At 36.2% G+C, this 24,089-nt stretch overlaps 1 protein-coding gene across 1 annotated transcript; it reads left to right on the top strand.

Moving 5' to 3' along the window:
- Positions 1-20,256: 20,256 nt before the first annotated feature.
- Positions 20,257-21,414, top strand: LOC140157812 (neuromedin-U receptor 2-like). Its single transcript, XM_072181058.1, has one exon. It carries the CDS (start codon positions 20,257-20,259, stop codon positions 21,412-21,414), a length of 1,158 nt encoding a protein of 385 aa, XP_072037159.1.
- Positions 21,415-24,089: the final 2,675 nt, after the last annotated feature.

Raw genomic sequence — 24,089 nt, 5'->3', positions numbered from 1 at the left:
TCCCAACAATATGCACGATGCCATATAGACATATGGCACAGGAAATATACCAGTAGACCGAAACATTTCAACCTTAAGGAAAACCACGCAAGCCTATTATGTAAGCCTACGCCCCAGCAAAGATCTCGAATTCCTACAGGGGATGGACACATCTTAACTTTGCTAAGGATAGCAGGTAGGTTTTTTTTCTTTCTTTTAGCAAAAGCATGACGGCTCCAATTATATCAAAAATTTGTATCAAAAGAAAGTAAGATGTGTCTGTAAGGAAACTAAACAACCTTAACAGGAGTACAAAGGATCTCCAGCAAACTACTGATGAAGTCTATCATATACTGTTTACATAGTAGTTAGGTCAAAAACTTCAATTTGGTGACCACTCTCTGGCTAGTAAGGTTTGACGATTGATTCGACTTCTATGACCCATTTAGAAAAAAAAACATGTCCCTCGCGAAAATCCTGGCATTTTTCGCTAAAGGCCAAAATCCAAAATGGCCGCCGCCACCATTTTGAAAATTTAAGTTTTGAACCAGAGCACCTATAATCATACACAAAGACACTTTTTCGGATATGTCGAGTACAAGGATTCCGATTCTGACGTTAGTTTGACATTACGGTATCATTTTCACCCAGAAATCCAAGATGGTGGCCAGCACCATCTTGAAAAATTTAGTTTTGAACCAGAGGACCTAAAATCGTGCACAAAGACACTTTTTTGGGATAAGTCGACCACAAGGATTTCAAATTTGACATTACTTTGACATTATGACCTCATTTTTACCCAGAAATCCAAGATCCGAAAAAGTGTCTTTGTGCATGATTTATAAAGGTGCTCTGGCTCAAAAATTAAATTTTCAAAATGGTGGCGGCGGCCATTTTGGATTTTGGTCTCTAGCGAAAAATGCCGGGATTTTCGCGAGGGACATGTGGGTTAAATGTTTTCTAAATGGTCCGTAGAAGTCGAATCAATCGTTAAACCTTACTAGCCAGAGAGTGGTCACCAAATTGAAGTTTTTGACCTAACTATAGTCCAGAAACATGTGTCTAGCAAGCTAATATGACTAGAACATGCTGTATATTTGTTTCAAACATTTTTTCTTTATGTTGCACAAAGCAGCAGTCCCTCGTGCTCTATAAAGGAGTATGTGAGTTGCAGTTTCTAGTAACATCTTCACAAGGATTTCAAATTTGACATTACTTTGACATTACGACCTCATTTTTACCCAGAAATCCAAGATCCGAAAAAGTGTCTTTGTGCATGATTTATATAGGTGCTCTGGTTCAAAACTTAAATTTTCAAAATGGTGGCGGCGGCCATTTTGGATTTTGGCCTCTAGCGAAAAATGCCAAAAAGCTAATATGACTAGAACTTAGCCCTGTTACATGCTGCATATTTGTTTCAAACATTTTTTCTTTATGTTGCATAAAGCAGCAGTCCCTCGTGCTCTATAATGGAGTATGTGAGTTGCAGCTTCTAGTTTCTAGGCCCATCTTCTCTTAAGGGCTGGGGTATGAACGTTTGGACAGTATTTATTGTGGGACATTAGAGCACATCAGACATATCGAATTGCATTCTGAATACGAAGAATGTCATTCTGATATCAAATAATTTTGATTTTTGAAATTCGCAATTTAATACACATTTTATGGCAAATCATTAAAATTGATATTTTTGATATTTAACAGTACTTGAAGTAAACTTTATAAATCTGATGATTTATACTTAAAGTGTGTGTAGGTGGGATGAAAAGCCGACGATCAATCGAAAATTTTGAACTTTCGTATTGAAGATATGGATTTTTTTCCCAAAACACCAAAAAATTAGGTCTTTTGGGAAAAAATCCATATCTTCAATATGAAAGGTCAAAATTTTCAATTGACCGTCGGCTTTTCCTCCTGCTACATACACTTTAAGAATATGTCATTAGATTTATATAATTTACTTCGAGGACTGTTATATATCAAAAATTTGAAAAATATCAAATTTTTATAATTTGTCATAAAATTTGTATTATATTGTGATTTTCAAAAATGAAAATTATTTGATATCAGAAAACCATGCTTCGTATTCAGAATGAAATTCGATAGGTCTGAGGTGCTCGCATGTCCCACAAAAAATACTGTCGAAACGCAATAAACGCTCATTTTAGATCCCTTAAACAAAATACTAAAAAGACATGCAATATTATTTGGATAATATTATTCATATTAATACAACATAGATATGTCACATGCATCTCATACTGCCCAAAAAACTTCGCATGCATCATTAGTCAAGTTACATAATGTCAAAACGCAATCAGAAAAATGGGGTTTATGCCGTAAATCTCATTTACTTTCTGTACATTTTCACTATATAATAGGAATATTTTGAGGAATCATCGTATCGACTCCAAACTTCTATCAAATGAAAGGACTTAAAATATAAATTACAAGCATTAGAATTAACAAAATTGTATTTTGAGCAAAGTTTTGGTTTTTAACCCAAAACTGGCCAAACAATGCTGATTTCATACTTTCTGCCGCTTGCCACTGAGCGGCGGCGTGACGCTTCATCATGCCGCTTGCACTTGTCTGCAAGCGGAGCGGCACACCGTTGAGCGGCAGCGGCATGACTCTGGAAGCCCCTCGTATTTTGTTCTCATACATCAAAGCGGTACCGCTCTGAGTTGACTCGAATTCAGCTACCAGCGGTGCTGCCGCCGCGGCAAAGCGGTGGAGTGATCGATATATCGGCTTGCCGCTGGTCACCGCTAGCGTTTCTGGTGAAACTGCGCAGTGAAGCAAAATCATCTTCAAAGTATGAAACCAGGTCCATAATTTTGGAAACACATATTTTTTAATCTGTAGGGTCATAGAAATCTTGACAATTTTACCATCCGTGTAACGACCGTCGCAATATTTGACCCAAACTCACTATATTAGCAGATGTAGAGCCACAAAGGTCAAAATGTGTATTTTGTAATTCTCTTTCATGTTCTGCACACAACTCAATTTCGACAAAAAGTAGATTTAATCCCTTTTTGATTCATATACGCAGCATGACTTTGTACGTTCCACCATGTCAAAGAAAAACTTAAAATAACTGTAGTAATAAGTTGTCTAACTTTTCTTAGCTAAAAAAAGTTGACAAAGATTAGACATTACTACATGTAGTTTGCGAATCAAAAGTCAAAACATCAATCAGAAAAAAAAATTACGTGAAGTAGCACTTAAAATATTCAAAAGATTTACCAATATCAACAACAAACCAATCGACGTTGTAAAGCCAGTAACACGATTTATAGAACAATGTGAACACTTCCTGTTATGTAAGTTGGATTACTTTACTGAATAAACAGACTGAAGGAAACCAGTGACACAATTTATTTTACAATCATATAAACTTCCTGTTGTTTATTTAAGGTTAAATATCAAATGTACTTAACTGAATAACGCACTTGTTTGATCCAATATTATTTGAAAGCTAATATGATTTGCTCTCCAAGGAAAATGTTTTTTAAAACGTGATATTCACAATGCGGAAATTAATTTTGTGTTCCTTCTACAGAGTGTTTCCTTCACAACTCATCACCTATAGTTAAAATGGGCGTGGATGGTTAGGTTTGAATGTATGTTTGACTAAATTTCTTTATAGGCGTGACATTCGTTTCAGTGTATTTTTATTTTTAACGCACTTGTGTGCTTCGTCATTGACATTGAATTCTATTAATGCAAAATGGGCAGAAGAAGAGGTTCATACCCTCTAGTGCACTCACTTTATATATAAACAATTCCTACAAAGGAATATTTTACTTTTATTTCAAACCTTTCTTCAAACGCTTCACTCAAGTTTGATTGTACCAGATTCTACATCAGGAGAATTGAATGAATTGCTTTTTTTGGGAACCAGCTACTTCTATCAACTTTGGAACAAAAGGTTACAATAGTTGGCACTCAATATTTCAGGAGAGATATAACTTCCAGTGATACCATGGAATCACACAGTAATTCAACTCTAGACGCCTTATGCAAGGGAGTAAGTTTCAGGGATGCAAGTACCCTTTCAGAAGAAGAGGTCGTTAAGAATTACTTCTTTTCCAGAGCTGACCATTATATAATCACTGTGTTTTATCCGATCATGTTAACTTTTGGACTAATCGGTAATTTAGCCTTTTTGGCCGTGGTAGCTAAAATACCTTCGATGCGTACATTGACCAACGCCTATCTTGCTAATTTGGCAGTTTGCGATACGGTATACATTATCACACAGGGTAACGACGTTGTTGTAGATTACTTACTATATGCCCCAGTGAATACGAAGTCATTTAATACCAACTTGGGTTGCATCATGACTCATGTATGCATCTATGTCAGCCTCTTTACATCAATGTTTTTACTTATCACCATGACAACAGAAAGATACCTCGGAATCTGCAGACCTCTTCAACACCGCTTCGTTGCTACCAAAGAACGCACTGTGAAACTGATCATCATGTGCTGGGTATTGGGTGTCCTCTACTCTGGACTCGTTGTACCTAGATTTAGCAAAGCGAATTTGGTATGCGTCTTATGGCCAAATATTGAGCGCTTTTCGGATCTGCCCTCAAAATTAAGTTTGTTCTGTTCCTCTATCCATCCCTTCTTTAGTGAATTTTCACTCGCAGCTCAGGCCGTCCCGTTCATTATTGCTACAATCTTCAATACCATTATGTTCAGTAAAATTATCAAGAAGTTACATGAAAGAATCTCCGGCGATGATATAGCTGTTGGGTTTGATAAAAGTGCTATGAAATCACGCAATCACGTGGCAAGGTTGCTTATTGTTACCAATGTGGTATTTTTCTTGTGTTTGGCTCCGTATTTTTTCACTGCTCTTAATCACGTCATATCAGTACTTAGCGGCTACCGCTTTGGAATCAAGATGACATTTCCGCAGCGCAAAACCTTGGTGTGGTTTTCCCGTGGTTTGACGGTTACAAACGCGACTACCAATCCAATTATTTACAGCATTACCAACCCTAGATATCGTCAGGCGTTTTTGCAGTTATTTAGCAGGAGCTACACGTCGACAGGTCAGAAGAAAAACAGGGAAAGTACAACAGGCACAAAATCTATGTCAGTATCTAAAAAGTAGAACATATATAGTATGCTGTAATGGAAACGATAATGGTAACAAGTTGAAGCTTTGTTAGTATAATAGTTATACGAGTATGCAGGATATAATAGAAGAGTTAAATTTAGAATTAGGTTTGCTGAAGTTCCGCCAATTTGTCTATTTGTTTGTTGTTATTAGAGCTTTTTCCGTGCAAAATCCGTAAAAAATCTTTGTTAGATCACAGATTTTTCACGGATTTTTTCAACCGATCACAGACAGTCCGTGGGCATGACCGAGGCTTCAACCCGGGACCTCCGTGGTGCAAGGCTCTCGCTCTCCCGCGTTTTATATACAAACCTGTGGTGACTTTAATCAATATACCCGGTAATAAAGTCTGTTTGTATTTAAGTCTAAACTCGGTAGTGGTAGAATTGTATTATTTGTTACCAGCAATTTTAAGCGCTTCAGTGTTGCATATCATATCTATGCTGAGATGCTGACGACACTCAGCTGTATGTGAGTCATGATCCTAAGGTGTCCGGTGATAGGGAAGCTGCTCAAGCTCGCTTAACAAATTGCATTGCTGAGGTTGAAGTATGGATGTTGAAAAAAACTTACACTGAACGATTCTAAAACAGAGTTCTTTATTATTTCGTCTCAAAAACAAAGAAATGTCATTCAGCGCGTTGACGTGAATCTGCGATAGCTCCTGTGCCTTCTATTTAGGACTTAAGTGTCACATTTGATCCTTGTCTCAAAATGGATTTACATGTGTCTTTACTTTGTCGTATTGTAAATTTCCATTTGCCCAATATCTCACGTATTCGTCGTTTCATACATCAAAATACATGTGCACATGCAGTACGATCTCTTGTTCTCTCTCGGCTGGATTATGGCAACTCTCTGTTAGGTGGCATTTCAGGTTTCAATGCACAGCGGCTGCGAAGGCTTCAAAATCGTGCGGCACGTATGATTTACTGTGTTGATAGGCGCTAAAGCACTTCGTCGTTATTGCGCGAGCTTTACTGATTGCCAGCAGAGAATAGACTTCAAGCTCATAATGCATGTGTAAAACTATGCGTATAAATTAGCACGTATGTACCTCCAAAACTTTTTTCGTAGTTGTAAGCCTGGACGAGCTGGCCTTAGATCATCTAAAGATATTTTGCCCAGATTCCATCAACAAAACGCGTCATTAGCGATAGCGCTTTCTGTGTTCTCGGCCCCAAGCTTTGGAATAAGCTTGCCATTTTAAAGATCCGTCAGGCTCCCAGCGTAAAAGCGTTCAAAAAGTTATTAAAAACTCATCTTTTAACTAAATAGTACCTTTCTTTGCTTTAAAAAAAAAATTTGCATTGGTGTAATAATGGTTGTAATTAATGCTTGATTCTGTAGTAATGAATTGATGTATTCATTTATGTGTAAATTTAGTATGTCATATTTGCATTGTATTTTATATCATTCTGTATATGGTATATATTCTTTTATGTTTTTAATTTGTGTGTTTTAGTATTTATCTCGATCTATTGAAGAGACGCTATATAAATAGGCAAATAATAATAAATAATAATAATAATAGACACGCGTTTTCGGCTTCGCTAAAATAGTTAGTAATTTACAGCCAAAGGAAAGTTCTCCTCAACATGCCTTGGTGTAAATTAATCATCTAGTTGGTAAAATGTATATAACATACATACAATCAAATACTGGCAAAAAATTTCGTAACAACGACGCTGCGTCCGATACCATCGGACATCATCAGGTGACTGATTCAAGCCGAATGGTCAAGGAAGAGCCATCGATCATTTTCTTTAAATGCCTGGTCCCACACGTGTGTGAGGAGAACGCATAATCCTTCTTTCCTGGACAAGATACAGTGAAAACAAACGGTATTGCCAAAGTTGTGGTTGAGATACGTGGATGATACATTTGTGGTTATAAACAAAAGTTAGTCTGTACAGTTTTTTTAAATATATCAAAGACATCGATACTAACGTTACTAACAGAGGAAGAGTTGTTAGTTGTTATTTTAGGACTGTTTGGTTCAGCGCAATATCAATGGTATTCTAACCTCTACAATAAAGGTTTACACGAACCATTGCCTTAAAATTGGTTTGGAAATATATGACCTTTACAGTAGTTATACCGGTGCAGTGCAGCCGACCTCGTTAGTAACGCGGAGTCCAAACCTGCGGATCTCAATCACATCCAAAAATTGCTCAACCTGACCTGGGTCTTCCAGAAAGAAAGATCATACCTTGCCAAAAAACCGCAAATGATACCTAACAACCCACCAACTCGGCGTATGTTACTCGTACAATGCTTAACTTTCCTGCCCTGTTAGAGTGGGCTAGTACGACTCTGAAGTTCATTAACTCTTCTTTCAAGCCCACTAACACCGTCAATGACAAATTAATTAAGGACAAATGCTGCAGTAATTTCGTGTACATACAATACTGAAAACCAAACTCTTAACAATCGCTTAGCAATCTCAGGAACTCGGCCGTTTTTACTCGAAATCATGCCACGGTAGATAATTTAAAGATGTCGTCATTCATGACATGTAGGAACGCTTTTAAGAAGTGTGCGTGACGCCAAAGATAGTCGAAAGTCCGCCGATGAACATTAAAGGATGATTACGCTTTCAATTCATGCATGCGTGCAATCAGGTTTGATCATGATTGATCGAGCTGATTCAGTAATCTGATGATGATGGTATCGAACGTAACTTCACGTTCTGTTAACGAGAATTTGACAATACAGTGGTCAATAGCAAAGCGTCTTTATTAAAATATTTATAAAGAAATAATACTTAAATACTTCAAAGGTACTGGTTGAATACTGAGGGGTATTATCAGCAGTGTAAATATCAATAAAAAATTAAATAAAGTAAAGTATGTAATTTAGATATGTGTACACCTTGTTGCTAATAAAGTATCCCATTTTGCTGGGGAAGCTTCGTCATACACTTACTGAATTTACCTTAAAATAAATTTACTTAGAACAAATTTGCTATAATTATGTTAGGGACTGTTTCAAAACCTAACTGCCGGTTGCCCGCCGGTTACACCCGGTTCCGTCCAGTTGGAGCAGTTTCTATTGTTCTAAATAATGGAACGCGGTTCACCCGCCATCAACCGGCAGTCAATCGGTAGTCGAGTTTTAGAGCGCCCCTTAGTCGTATTAATCAGTCGTTATGTTCATTAAACAGATAAGAGTAATGTAATAGGTAATAAACGAAAGCTGTGTTTTTTTTCTTAAAATCTCGGAGAATATCTTCAAATGAATAAATCAACGTATTTCCTTAGTATTTGTTTGTAGAAAAAAAAAGTTTAAACTCTTAAAAGGTCATGTTACAGTCGGAGATCTTACTGGCTACTTTCCTTTTAGGCAAACGCAGCGACTAATTTTCCGACAGGGTCGTCCGCCGCGGCTAAAATTATTCCGCTGTAGAAAACGAAGTGATGGAGAACAAAACCTAGAACAAAGTTATTCACTCATGTTGGCAATCATGGCCGATATCGGAAAGTAGCAACGTGTATCGTCTAAGTAATGGTAGTGTAGAAATGGTAGACGAATATAAATCATCAGATTTATAAAGTTTACTTCGAGTACTGTTAAATATTTTTAAAAAATCAATTTTTAATGATTTGCCATAAAATGTGTATTACATTGCAAATTTCAAAAAATCTAAATTATTTGATATCAGAAGGACATTCTTCGTATTCAGAATGCAATTCGATATGTCTGATGTGCTCTAATGTCCCACAATAAATACTGTCCAAACGTTCATACCCCTTCCCTTAAGACAATAGAAATACGCATTTATGATCATACAGCTTCCTCATTTGATGTATAATTTTAAATGCGAAACCCAAATATTCTTATCAGACCACTCTATCTAATTCCGCTTTTATAATCAACATTCAATTTAATTCTTTTGTTGTTTTAGGAAGCCATGGAGTCGTATAATGCGACTATATGCAGTTGACATTTCATTCAATGTAATATGCTTTAAGAAAACCACTTTATGCTTTATGCTTTAAAAAAAGCCTTTAATGATACAAACATTTCAGACATTCAATTCGACAAAATAGAATCTTAGAAGCAATAGAATTAATGTAATCGCAGAATAAGCTATGGATACTGCTTGTTAAAACAACCTTAGAGACATGTAGTAGCAAGTATAATTCAGGACGGACGAAGTTTTATAATATATACATAGTTTGTACTTTATAAACTCTTAAAAGAGTACATATTATAATACAGATTTTTGTCTTCGTTCTCTGACATTACCAAACAAAAAAATCAACCGACAGACTTGCACTTAATACGCTTAATCTTTTTAACAACCCTCTGTCCTGTATGTTAATTTGTTGCAATGACGCACGTTTCAACTGAAGTAGCTAAGGAGGATTTGATGTGCCTGTGATTGCACTTTTTATCCGCATATTTTGCTGCCGGTTTTTTGTATTAATTGACTGACTCTATGAGCCAGTGGTTTCAAGGCAAGCAATATCGGGTCTGCGCCTCTCATGAAAGAATAAAAGGAGTGGACCTATGTTATTATGCACTGCATAAATATTTTTATTAAATCTTTAAAAATACAGACGAACATTAAAGCTGCATTGCATGCGACTGTAGCATAATCATATATTACACATTCTTCAATGATTGTAATGATTGTAATGAGAAAATGGTTTATGAACCAGTCTATGTGGCGTTCCTTGTAATTCGATTACGGTATGTATAGACGGGGAAGTATCAAATAGAATATATTTATATAAATACAAACTTATATGAACATTTCATGTTATTGACCATTAAATTACTTATTTCACTGGTGTAGCATAATCACATTACACATTACGTAATCAGCATACGGTTTATGAACCAATCGATGTCATGCTCCCAGTAATTACGTATAGACTAAATAAGTACCCAATAGAATATATGTATATAAATACAATATGAACATTTCATGTTATTCACCATTAAATTACTTTCTTATTTTTATTCAATCATATTATTTTATTTCAAGTATATTTATTAAAAACGCAAAATGGCTGAATTACAAAGTGATTTACATTCAAATTCAAAAGTGAAATGAAATAATATTAAAATTACAATCAAAAAATGAAATTCAAATTTTGTATGGCTGTAGCTCTCAACCCAATACAATATCTTTCTCACACACCCACCCCCACACACCCCATATACGCTGATGCATACCCACACCCACATATATCACTGCACAAACACTCATCATATTAAAATATCTATGTGGCAACATAATAAAAACAAATATGACAGGAGCGGGAATCACAATAAGGACTTGAACTATCAAATCACACCCAGGCAACTAGATGGACAGGGGAGCACTAAGCCTGATTCAGTATGGGCTTTCTTTGAATCTTTTGGTTTTCCACCAGTAACTCTTGACTTTAGGAGGTCATTGAGGATGATTAATCAGTGGCAGGGAACCACCTGAAGAATTTTTCAGGTGCATATTGGTGCTTTGGAGGCTAACTCCTTTCACATCTGCCGTCTACGGGTGTGTAGAGGCTCAAGATCCAAAGTTGCAAGAGAGTAAGTTCTATATTTTTTTCCAAGGAGTAGCTTAAATACACGCTTTTGAATTCTCTCCAAACCGGTCCACCTGACTCTAAGCGAGACCTGCATAATAATGGGGCTGTGTACTCTAACACTGGACTCATATAACCTTTGAAGACAGAAAGGACTTCCCCTGCAGCAAGATCTGAGCTGGAAATCCCATTGAGTGGAGAAGAGATGCTGCAAGCCTGGTTATGATCTACAAGGTCCAACACAACATTGTCGCTATCAACCCTACCATCTATCCGTCTCCAATGACTCCAACTGTCACCAGACCCTACAACCCATCCAAACTTTGCACTATCACCAGTCGCACCCAGCTCTACGGAAGTTTCCCAGAACAGTCCAACTCTGGAACTCCGTCTCGGTCGCCGTCCAATCTGCACCAACCTTGGAGGCTTTCAGGGATGGCGTATCATCAAGCCTGTAAGCAGGAATCCAGCTTTTACTTGAACCTTCTAATCATGTCGTCAAAAGTGGACTTACAGTCTTCTTGTGCTCAGGTCTTCATATGTAGATAGCGCCCTCGATTTGTACACAAACGTACAGTTTATAGAATTAAAATTACCACAAAGATCTATGATAAAAATAGCTAAAAATTATGTGTATATGTGCGATATCTGTTGGTAATGTTCATGTCTCGAATTTAATAAATATCCGCATCGCTTAACCGTGCGTGAGACCTGCTTCTTTAAGTTTGCTTAACATAAACATTTTTTGCCATATTTATTAACCAAAAGACAAAATACCCAAAAACAATTGAGATCCGTACAGAAAACACAAGTATATACATACGGCAAATGCATGTATATATTGAACATGATAGAATAAGAATAGACTTGGATATTTGATCTTCAATTTCTTGAATTTGGTTGGGATGTTTAGTTGTTTTGACAACGAGTCAATCAAACCTCTGGTGCTGACTTCGCAAATAACGAGCAATCATACCAGGCATCGGTAATGTCGGAAACAAGCGAAGAGAATGATTCGCTTTTCTGTAGGCCAATATCAAACAAATATAAATGTCTGCAATATAAAATGTGGCAATAATGTCTGGAGCTATTGTAACGCCACCAATGGTTTTATTTCGATGTTAGCATAGACTTGTAGATTGCCACACTTAAACGATTCAGTCTCTTTCAATGTGGATATGAATATAGAAACAACATTATTATGTCTCCATAAAGTATATGTCCAGCATATTATTGTTCATAGCAAATTTTAACACGCCTTTTGGTAAAGAATATAGCAAAGATTTCCAGGTTAAATCGGTTTCGCAATTTTCCAACAATGTGGCTCAAGAGGGGCTCAACAACAGATTTCCAATAGTTATCCGTTTCAACCTTCAGAATTTTTAAACCTGAGGTTTGATTTTGCCCCATATGGTATTATTGGATATTTTCACATTCTTTAGTAATAGACATTTTAGAAATCCAGGTAGATTCACGCTGGACACATGGGAGCTTAAGGTCCAGAGCTAGATTTATTATTTTGATCAGCTTTGCATCTGTATTGCAAACTGGACACTCCTAGAAGTAGATATAATTTTCACATTTCATGTTATTCACCATTAAACTACTTTCTTATTCAACGCACCGATTAATCCAATGTTATCTTAAAATTAATATTATAAACTATCAGTGCTAGAATTTAAATACAGTAAATCGTATTATATTTTTTATTTTTATATACATGGAAGCCAATAATCATAATCATATCTATTTCAATTATTTCCATAGGTCTTGCGGTTTTTGAGTTAAGGCCGATATATCCAAACGAAAGTTTGGGGCATTTTCCTCCCTCCGTCGCAAATTATACATAATATAGGGCGAAAATGACATCCCTTATAAGAAGTCTTTTGATCTCCTTCATACAACACATACCGTACTTTTTGTGTGTCAGCTTTATTTGTCTTATTATTTGAGTGCAAAAACCCCTAGGTCATACTCCCCATCTTAACATAATTCATAATATGTTAATTGGTAATTCAATTCAATTCAATTCAATTCAATATTCAACTCTATCCCTTAAATGAGGGAAATTTATTCAGTGAGTATATAAAGGCCTCCGGCTCCAGCCATAAAATACACTGTAAATTACTTAAAAATACTAACGTATATATATACATCTACAGACGAAAATAAAATTCCTACATGCATTAAATAAATATTTACAATATTTCACAATTGTTTTTTCAAACCCCTTCTATCAGAAGTCTATCTGATCTGAATTGGCAATGTTTCAGATCAGATTTATTTTCACGACAGTATCTAGGAATAAAACGTTGACCCTCATTCCTAAAATAATTACACACTAGAACAAAATGCAGTTCATCTTCGATCAATCCAGAACCACATAATTTACAGAGACGTTCATCGCATACTATACCCTCATATCTTCCAAAAACTACTTCCAACTTCTAAATACCCAGTCGGGGTTTAGTCAACAAAATCCTCAAGATATAGTTTCCGATCACAAAAAGATATTTTTCACATATGATATCAGTCTTAGAGATTGAATGATATCTTAACTCATAGACTCAGTGCAACGTTGTAGTTATACGTCTGTACAACGCAACATTGCTTAAATAAAGAAATAAAAACGTTTTTATTGACAACACCTTGTGCAATGCAAACGTGACCAAATCCTCTACAGAACAAAATATTTTTGACAGTCAGTGCCCAACATTTCTGACCACGTTCGGCTTTGTTGTATTGAAATATGTAACACTGGAATTATATTCTATTATGACTTTATTAAAAACAAAATCTGGTGTGCGATAACCTTTTCTAAAACCAACTTGATCTTGGCAAAAGAAATTCACTGCGTGCTTCCAGAAGTTCAGTTTATTCAAAGAAAAAACTTTTAAGCCTTAGTTTCTCAGATAGGCCCCGACGTGCTTGACCATATTCTGATAGTATATGTGTAAGATGACCAACCCACTTGAGTCTTCTTTGTTTTATGTTTGTAGTCTAAAAGGGCTATGGTTTTTCTGTGATTCCCTTTATAATAATTTCAGACTTGTGACTGTGAATAATGGCCATTTTGTGTTGATAATTTTGCTGAGCAGGCGTCCATGATAGTTATTCTATCTTGTCTTTTTGTGAGAGTCCAAAGTTTGCTGTTGTATAAGAAGATGCTTGTAATTTTTACATGATTTTGGTTTCCATGTCCTCTGTTTTGGTAGTAAGGATGTGTTTATATTGAGCAAATTCAAAGTTAACTATTGCGTCCTATCTCAAATCCAACATGGCGTTACTCTCATTATGAGGAGAGACACACTACAATTATTTTCTCCTGGCGATGTCGTCTTCTGTATGTAACAGCGAACAGCCTTACTAGATATTCCTCTCCTCCGTTTCTCTTATTATGCTCCTCATTTTTGGCCAGTTTTATACTTTATTCCTTGTTAAATTTGTAAGAATACAAAGAACTGTTGCATATTACATAACGTGACCTGTGTTGCATAATCATATTACACAAGGTGGAACAATAAGGTTATGCTTGCTTTTACCTCCGAATTTAATCAGCATAACAATTATGGTTTATCAACCAATCGATGTTGTGTACCTAGTAATCCGATTGTGTACAGACTACAATAACAAGAGGTACCTATGGAATTTGAATCTTTGCATATTTATTTTACAATATACACACTTCCTGTTATTCACCATTGAATTACTTTCTTATTATCACTATACCTGGCACTGATTAAATCCAAAGTTATTTTTAATTAGCTCTTGCTGTCCTAACCTCGCGGCGATGATCTTTATAGTGTTCTGCCGACCCACAAGGCCCCACACTTTACACAAAGTTGCTAATCACGGAGGACCAAATCATTCTATAAACCAATCTAGGGATTCGAAGTTCGATACCATCGCAAGCCCCAATCAACCTACATGCAACATCACATCCAGGATCAGCTCCCAGATTTCAGTACAGTAGACCATTGCAGTAAGTTTCGTGTCCATGGGAGATTCAGGCTGGCTCATTTTGATAATTCTAACATCAACAACACCACAGGAGAATCTACGTTTATCCGCAGATAGCTAAAGCGAACAATTCAAAACTGTCAAACTTGATTATACCTAGTTTTTACATCGAGAGCAATGAATGTATAGTTTTATTAATTTGTTGAGAACTTTGAAATGTTAAAGATTACATTATCTGGTATTATTTCGTTCGATATCATAATAACTAGAGAGACATTTTTTCAGTGACACAATGGAATCGGAGAGTAATTCATCCCTCGACGATATATGTAAGGGTGGAAGTTTAATCAATGAAAGTACCCTCTCAGACGAAGATGTCATTGAGAAGTATTTTGTTTCTACAAGGGACCAATACATAATCACTGTGTTTTATCCCATCATGTTTACTTTTGGTCTGTTCGGTAATTTAGCCTTTTTGGCTGTGGTAGCTAAGATACCTTCAATGCATACATTGACGAATGCTTATCTTGCTAATTTGGCAGTATGTGATACGGCATACATAATCACACAGATTAAGGACATTCTTGGAGATTACTTGCTATATGCCCCTTTGGATTTGAAGTCACACAAGACCAATTTGGATTGTATTTTGACTACTTCAGGCCTCTATGTCACCCTCTTTACATCGATTTGTTTACTGCTCACAATGACAACAGAAAGATACCTAGGAATCTGCAGACCTCTTCAACACCGCTTCATCGCTACCAAAGAACGCACTGTGAAACTGATCATCATGTGTTGGGTATTGGGTGTCCTCTATTCTGGACTCATTGTACCTAGATTTAGCAAAGTTGTTTTGGTATGCGTCGTGTGGCCGAATAGTGATCGTTTTTCGGATCTGCCCAACAAATTAAGTTTACCCTGCGTCTCTATTCACCCCTTCTTTGATCAATTCTCATTGATAGCTCAGGCGGTCCCATTCCTTATTGCAACAATCTTCAATACCATAATGTTCAGTCAAATTATCACGAAGTTACAGAAAAGAATCACTGGCGATGGTGTTGCTGTTGGGTTTGATAAAAAGGCTATGGAATCACGTAATCACGTTGCAAGGCTGCTTATTGTTACCAATGTGGTATATTTTCTTTGTTCGGCTCCGTATTTTTTCACTTCTGTTAATTACGCCATATTAACGCATAGCGACAACCGCATTGGAGTCAAATGGACTCTTAATCAGTTTTTAACCTTGCTGTGGGTTTCCCGTGGCTTGACGGTTGTAAACGCGACAACCAACCCGCTCATCTACAGTGTTACCAATCCTAGATATCGCCAGGCGTTTTTGCAGTTATTTAGTAGGAGTAAAACGTCGTCAGGTCAGAAGAAAAAGATGGAAAGTAGAAGCACAAAATCTCAGTCATTATCTAAAATGTAGAATATTACATGCCGTAATGAAAAGATAAAAAGTCGAAGCCTTGAAAGTAAAATATAACATGATCTGTATAATATATAGTCGCAGAGTCCAGTGTTTAAAGGATAATGTTTATTATCTGTTGTTGTCGGTTGTTCATTAATTATATATAAATGTACAGTATATCGCTAAGAGACAAATGTATAGTGCGTATGACAAAGAACTTAACATACCGTATTTCAATAATATTATTAAATGGTAGGCCTATTTTGAATGTGTAGTCTACCAGCTAACAGGTCCACAGGACAGAAGAAAAACAGGTTTCTAACATGTATCTAACATGTAGGGCATTTACATAATTATGTAGACTCTTGAGAGGCCATAATGTTAACTTGGCAAAATATGTTATCATGATGCACAATGACAACAGTAGCACAATGTACTTTACAATATGTACAACTACTGTCATTCATCCAAATGAGTTAATTGACTGAATAACGCTCTGATTTAATCCAATATTACTTTAAACTAATGTGATCTTTAATACTTAGTTTAATACTTCGCTTAGTTAGTAATTTGAAGTTAAGTGTAAAACACACACTCTAGTTCCTTCAAACTGAAGAGCGTTATATAAATGTATTGATGTGTCTTGCTCACCTTTATTTGATGTGTCTTACACATCTTTTTCTTCTTCGTCGCATACTGGCTATCTGCGACCAAAAATCTAACAAAATCTAACAAGGAATACAACTGCGCATTGCATCCCACATGATGCCAAGGCATATACACGCAAGGAAAGATATCGAGGAATCTGTAGACCTCGTCAAAACCGCTTCATCGCCACCAAAGAACGCACTGTGAAACTGATCATCATGTGCTGGGTGTTGAAATGACTGCGTTGCACATAATACGCAGGTTTGCGCCGCGTCTCGAATCGCGCGCCTTATTACGATATTTCGCATTCGCGTATTCCTGACTCATGATTTTCCGCCAATTTACTAAGCTGTCTTGAGCCATGTGACTTTTTAAAGTAGAAAAGAGTGAAATAATGATTTTTAAGACAAGAATGAATAGGAGAAAATATCAACAAGTTTCAAGTGAAAAAATACATCTTAGTGTTCATTAGCATCAAGAAATCTCAAATTCGGATGTGGACGAATGTGTCTCCCCTTATTCAACCCTTACATTGATCTTGTAGTAAATGAGTCAAGGAAGCCAATAATTTTAGATGGAAACCACTTTGGGCAGGTAAATTGTAATATAAATGATTATATTAATTGGTTTTTGACGAGTCTTTTTGCCTCAGATAAGGCTTTTGACGTACTTGATTTTTTTCTGGCAGTCTGTGTGCAAGATGACCGACCACTTGAGTCTTCTTTGTTTGATGTGATGCGTTATATGAATAATGGCAATTTCATGTTGATAGCTTTTCAAAGCAGTTTTCTATGACAGATACCTCTTGTTTTCTTGTGCTTTTGTGCATGTGATTTCGACATGATTGTGGTTTTCATGTTTGGTAGTAAGAAAGTGCTTATATACGAGGGCTGGTCAATAAGTTCCCGCAACTATGGTGTATCTCCGCTCACGCATGACTTGGATGACTGTTACGTACGCTTAAAATGCAAGTTTGTACTTTTGTCTTTCAAAACAACTATGTATTAGCGATGCTGGATTTTTGATTACGTAATGACATTAGCATAAACCCAATAGTGTATGGACACTGCCTGATTTATAGTGAAAAATAGTCAAGAAAATCTCGCGCCAAATTGAGGTATTGTTACATAATTCGAAATATATCGAGAATAAAAGTATGGAATCTGGCGCAGTTTTTGCAACTTTGTAGACCGATAACATAGAAATGATGCTGTACATTTTTAGATCTATACCATTTTTATTAAAGAAAAGGGATCGTGTTGAATATCTCCAATTTTGAGCAGGCTTTATCACCCATTGTTTTTTACATAATAAGAGATAGAAAGAATAATCTATGATAAAATTTAACCAATGGTACCTGGTAAAAGGGAGGTCCCAATGGTGAAATCACAAACATTTCTTTCTTAATGAACCATTGTTTTCAAAAGGTCTTGTTTTTGTAATCAAAGTAGCACACCATAGAGAGGCTCTGGATTGAATAAGAAATTTGAATTTCTAAAGATATGTATAATTCTAGCATAAGACTTGGTATAGCAATTCACTCACACAGCTACTGTTCCGCAAACCTTGTATTAGTCATATTTGTAGCATTTGTATTTGTTTTTTCATACATTTTTGGCACTTTCAATCATGCGTACCATCAACGCATGCGCATATTTCTATTTTTATTGCAATAAATTCTATTGTCCTGACTATGATCTCTCATACCATACGAATAATCAAATTGTTTTTGTTTTATTTTGGAGATAATTTGGATTCTTTCTTCTATCGTGTGGGCTCTTTTCTCCCGATTTTCAGACCATGTCGTTTTGGCCTATTTTTGGTGAAGTTCAAAGACAGTCCCTTTCCTGATCTGTTGACGGATACATTTCTTCTTTCACAATTATCAATTGCATATTCTCAGATTACTTCATACCAAAAATAAGGCTTGTAAATTACTTTGGTCCTTACTTCTGCCTCTGTTTATTACACGTTCCTCAACTACAATTCAAATTTCCCGCCAATGTTGACTATTGTCAGTGTACATGTAGTCTACTATAGTAGACCATTTAAATTTATCATCCCTCTAATCCCACCATGGAAAATCTACCAATCCTGTTCTGATCCAACAGCTATCTATCCATGAGAAAAATGGTCTACCGTAGACTATACAATGAACTATGCACTCTAATACTGGGTATGATGCTATCTCATTAAAAATGCAACCTTTGTTGTTTATGCACAGATCCTGTACTGGTTTATGTTACTTGACCCAGATATAGAGCTACCTACTTGGACCACGTGTGTAGTGGGTTGGGTTAATAGGGACATGCATAAACATGTATGCTTGTCTGTCTGTTATTGGTTAAGATTACCACCCACATTGATTGTTCATTAACATTCATCTCAGATTCGAGATGAAAGAGGTTGAGTCTACGTGTTAAAATATGGTCATATTCAACTAGTGCAGTCCTTTTTTCTCTGGGCAGGGCAGTCACTGGGGATGTGGATGTGTTGTGTTTTATGCATGGAATGGTATGAATTGTTTAAAAAGGAATGCAATGCAGTCTAGTGTACATGTGGCAATGACTTTGTGCAAATGAGATTACGTAATTAAAGGTACTCTGATACTAATTGTTGTGTGTTTTGAAAGACAAAGGTACCAACTTTATTGATCGTAAGTAAAAGACATCTAAGTCATGCATGAGTGGAGATAAATATTGGTTGCGGGATATTATTGACCAACCCTCGTAGAACGAATGCAAGGTTTAGTAATTTTTTCCATCTGGCGATGTTGTCGTATGTGTGTAATAGCCAACAGCGTTTCTAGATACTTACATATTTCCATTATGTCTTCTCCATTTCTTTGATGGTTTATGCTGATCGCTTTTTTATTTTTTGGTGTGAACCTCTTTGTCTTTTGTTAAATCTGCAAAAATACCAAGGAATTGTAGTATATTACATATGTGAATTGCATGGCATAATCATATTACATACGATGAAACAATAAAGGTCATACCTGTTTATTTCTCCTAACCAATCGATGTTGTGTACCTAGTAATTCGATTATGTACAGAGATCGATAAACAGAGGTACCCTATGGAATTTGAATCTTTGCATATTTATTTTACAATATGCACACTTCCTGTTATTCATCATTTAATTATTTTCTTCTTATTACTACTCCTGGCACTTGTTAAATTTAATGTTATTTTAAAGTAATACGATTAATCAGATTTTGCTGCCTTAACCTCACAGCGATAATCTTTATAGTGTTTTGCTAGACCCACAAGGTCGCACACTTTACAGAAAGTCAACAATATCCAGTAGACATATTCAGTTTTGTGTCCAGAGGAAGCCAGCTCATTTTAATAATCGTAACATCAACAACACCAAGTAGAGTATACTTTAATCCGCAGATATCTAAAGCGAACAATTCAAAACTGCACACTGTCCAACTTAATTGTACCTTGTTTTACATCGAGAGGAATATATTGTTTTATTATAAGGAGAACTTTGGAACGTTAAGATTATATTATCGAGTACTCATTATTTTGTTCGATAGCATATAACTAGAGAGACATTTCAGTGATACAATGGAACCGGGGAGTAATTCATCCCTCGACGATTCATGCAAGGGTGGAAGTTTCAGGAATGAGAGTACCCTCTCAGACGAAGATGTCATTGCGAAGTATTTCGTTTCTACTAGAGACCGTTACATAATCACTGTGTTTTATCCGATCATGTTAACTTTTGGACTGTTCGGTAATTTAGCCTTTTTGGCTGTGGTAGCTAAGATACCTTCAATGCGTACATTGACGAATGCTTATCTTGCTAATTTGGCAATATGTGATACGGCGTACATTATCACACAGGGTAAAGACATTCTTGGAGATTACCTATTATATACCCCATTGGATATGAAGTCACACAAGACCAATTTGGATTGCATTGTGACTACTTCAGGCCTCTATTTCACCCTCTTTACATCGATTTGTTTACTTCTCACCATGACAACAGAAAGATACCTCGGAATCTGCAGACCTCTTCAACACCGCTTCATCGCTACCAAAGAACGCACTGTGAAACTGATCATTATGTGCTGGGTATTGGGTGTCCTCTATTCTGGAATCATTGTACCTAGATTTAGCAAAGTGATCTTGGTATGCGTCGTGTGGCCGAATAGTGATCGTTTTAAGGATCTGCCCAACAAATTAAGTTTACCCTGTCTCGCTATTCACCCCTTCTTCGCTCAATTCTCACTGATAGCTCAGGCGGTTCCATTCGTTATTGCAACACTCTTCAACACCATAATGTTCAGTCGAATTGTCAAGAAATTACATGAAAGAATAGCTGGTGATGATGTAGCTGTTGGGTTTGATAAAAAGGCTATGGAATCTCGTAATCACGTTGCAAGGCTGCTTATTGTTACCAATGTGATATTTTTTATTTGTCTGGCTCCGTATTTTTTCACTACTGGTAATTACGCCATCTTAGAACTTAGCAACAACCGCATTGGAGTCAAATTGACATATAATCAGCTCGTAACCATGCTGTGGATTTCCCGTGGCTTGACGGTTGCAAACGCGACTACCAACCCGCTTGTCTACAGCGTTACCAATCCTAGATACCGACAGGCGTTTTTACAGTTATTCAGCGGAAGTTGCCGGGGCGGGAGCTACACGTCAACAGGACAGAAGAAAAATAGAGAAAGTACAACAGGAACAGGCTCTATGTCAGTATCTAAAATGTAGAGACCTATACCCTAAATTAATGTTTGTTAATTGGCATTAATGTATGGTAAATATTTTATCACTAATAACATCATAAATATAGCTTGAAATTGTAATTCTTATGTTCAGGATTCTTAAGGATTAGATATTACAGCCATATTTCAAAATTTCAATGTTACCTACGCATACAATCGTTAAATGAATTTTGCCTTTGTTCATCTTGATAATTTAACCGTATTAATTTTGATAAGCTCGTTGAAAATTTAAATTATCCAGTGCCTGTTAATGGACGTAGTATTGCACCGGTGTTGTCCATGAATCCAAAAGAAACGATTGACCTAAAGTTGTATAAGTATATAAAGTAATATTCAGATTTCCTTTTACAAATTAAGCGTACTGCTAGCCGTCCAGCGCGTATTATTTTGCACAAGGTCCAATGCACGCGCTTGACGTCGCGCGCGTATGCGCGATGGTTATGCTGTCAAAGGAAATCTGAATACTACTTAAGTTTTTTTTAATTACATACACATACAATCATTAAATTGCATTAGCATTTGTTCGTCTCGATAACCGTATTAATTTTGATAAGCTCGATGAAAATTTATATTGTCCAGTGCCTGTTAATGGACGTAGTATGGTTCCACCGGTGTTGTCAACGAATCCAAAGAAACGATAATTGTCCTAAAATTGTACATAAGTATATAGTTTTATTTCAAATCAACTCATATTCAACCTATGTATATATTATGTGTTTTAAAATAATTGCAGTTCATTCACATGTTCCCACTACCTAAATGTTCTTTCCTAATCCTATTGCTAACTTCGAGATACCTACGAATGATTGTTATCATCTTAACACTGATTTTGCCTGGTCTACTTACTCATATACTCTTGTTGTTATTCTAAACCGTGCGTGCTAGCTTTTGACAAGTTAGACAAGTGTAAACCATTTAAACAAGAAAAATAATAATGAGCATAATCAAATTGATAATTTCTAATGTTTTCAAAGATTTTCTATTTGAACAGTAGTCTAAACATACGGAGATAAATGCGTTACCCCAGAATAGTTTACTTACCAATAAATCTTCATGTAACTTAGAATTTAGAATATTTCGCCAGTGTTGTATCAAGCATGATATTGATTTATAGAAATTTACTAAATTAAACATCAATGTACTGACAGATGTAAATTTGTGTGTTTTGCTAATATGAGTATAATCAAAGTTATCATACGATAACGGTGCCACGTAACTCAATTCTGTGCGATTAGAGCCAATTTTATTTCATTTAATATATGTGGCCGTACACTACGAATGAGCCGTAAAGTCGGCAAATTGTATTCTGAGTTACAGTGTAATATGTGCGTGAATGTCGTATTCATAGGTACCTCAATTTGGTTCGACAAGTATCTCGTTTGAACACTTTTTAAACCAATCAATAATCCTATTGCTTAGAATCCTTAAATAACTCTAGTCTTTGTTTGCTTTAGCAAAATCCTGTTCAAGTGGTGGGTCAAAGCATTGTATTTTGTCTAGTTATGTATAACCAACAATTACCAATGAGAGGACATTGGGGATGATTTGAAATGACCGCCTATTATGACTGTTTGATATTTATTTCCAGCAATGTTTTTAAAAGAGACGCATGTATAGAACCGAAAAAAAGATACCATTTTTTGGAGGAGCAGAGTTCAACACACCATAACCCCGCTTCTGGATATCGTTTGAAGTCAAATGATATGCCGTTCTAAAGCTTATGATATATATTTTCTAAACACGGAATAAAACGACCGGACCAACTTTACGGCTGATTCGTCGTGTCCGGTCACATATAGATTTTCAAAACTAGTCTCTAATAATAGCATTCATTGTATAGAGTTCAAAAACGAGTTTAGAATCACGTGTTTTGAAATCGCACTAAATTGTCTCTTTTTTGGTTGCTATTAGCTATTGTTATTTGTATCCAAAAATATTTATGTACCAAAAAGGGTAGTAACCAACTTATAGTTTCGAGGGCTTACAAAAGCTATATTTTCGAGTGTGTAATATGCCTCGCCTCTCCCAGGTTAAGTTCCGCATTTGGATGTCATGACGCGTACTACTGTATCTACAATACATGGAAACAAAAGATAAACTGTGATAAGAACCTCGAAAGTGTCGAGGTAAGCTATAGATTTGTGATTTTGTTTAATATAAATAATGAATTTTACTGGAAAACACAATAATTATGGTGTGCCTCATCCATTCCTTTTACGTAAATGGAGCAGCAAAAGTCTAGTGAAACAGTGGCGGCACTAGGAGGGAGCAAGATGGGCAAATAAGTGGGCCATAAATATTTATCTGGTCCCCAAATTTGCCCCTACCCCAACTTATAAGGCAAAAAACCCAAAGTTACACAAAAGTTCATTTTTGCGGTAATTTTGTGCAAAATGTGTTAATTAATGTGAAAAAAACTATGATGCCGCCACAGGTGAGGCGTGATTTTCAATGCCTAAGTGAGTTACTACTATCGATTTTGCTTGGAAATGTGACGTTTTAGTTGGTTTATTGTTGGCCTGTTAAATACCATTGAACAAGTGAATTACCAGGCGGTATAGGACACGCGCCACGTGACGTTCGAGGCTGGCGAAAATACAAGGCTAACAGCCCCATTCAAAATATACGGTTAGCAGTTATAAATTGAAAAACAACATACTT

Source organism: Amphiura filiformis, chromosome 7 (genome assembly GCF_039555335.1).
Source record: "Amphiura filiformis chromosome 7, Afil_fr2py, whole genome shotgun sequence".
NCBI lineage: Eukaryota > Metazoa > Echinodermata > Ophiuroidea > Amphilepidida > Amphiuridae > Amphiura > Amphiura filiformis.
This window is presented reverse-complemented; position numbering and strand designations above follow the sequence as displayed.

Bases quoted from the DNA above. Each gene is read 5' to 3' on its own strand.
- LOC140157812 (XM_072181058.1), top strand. From the start codon at position 20,257: ATGGAACCGGGGAGTAATTCATCCCTCGACGATTCATGCAAGGGTGGA.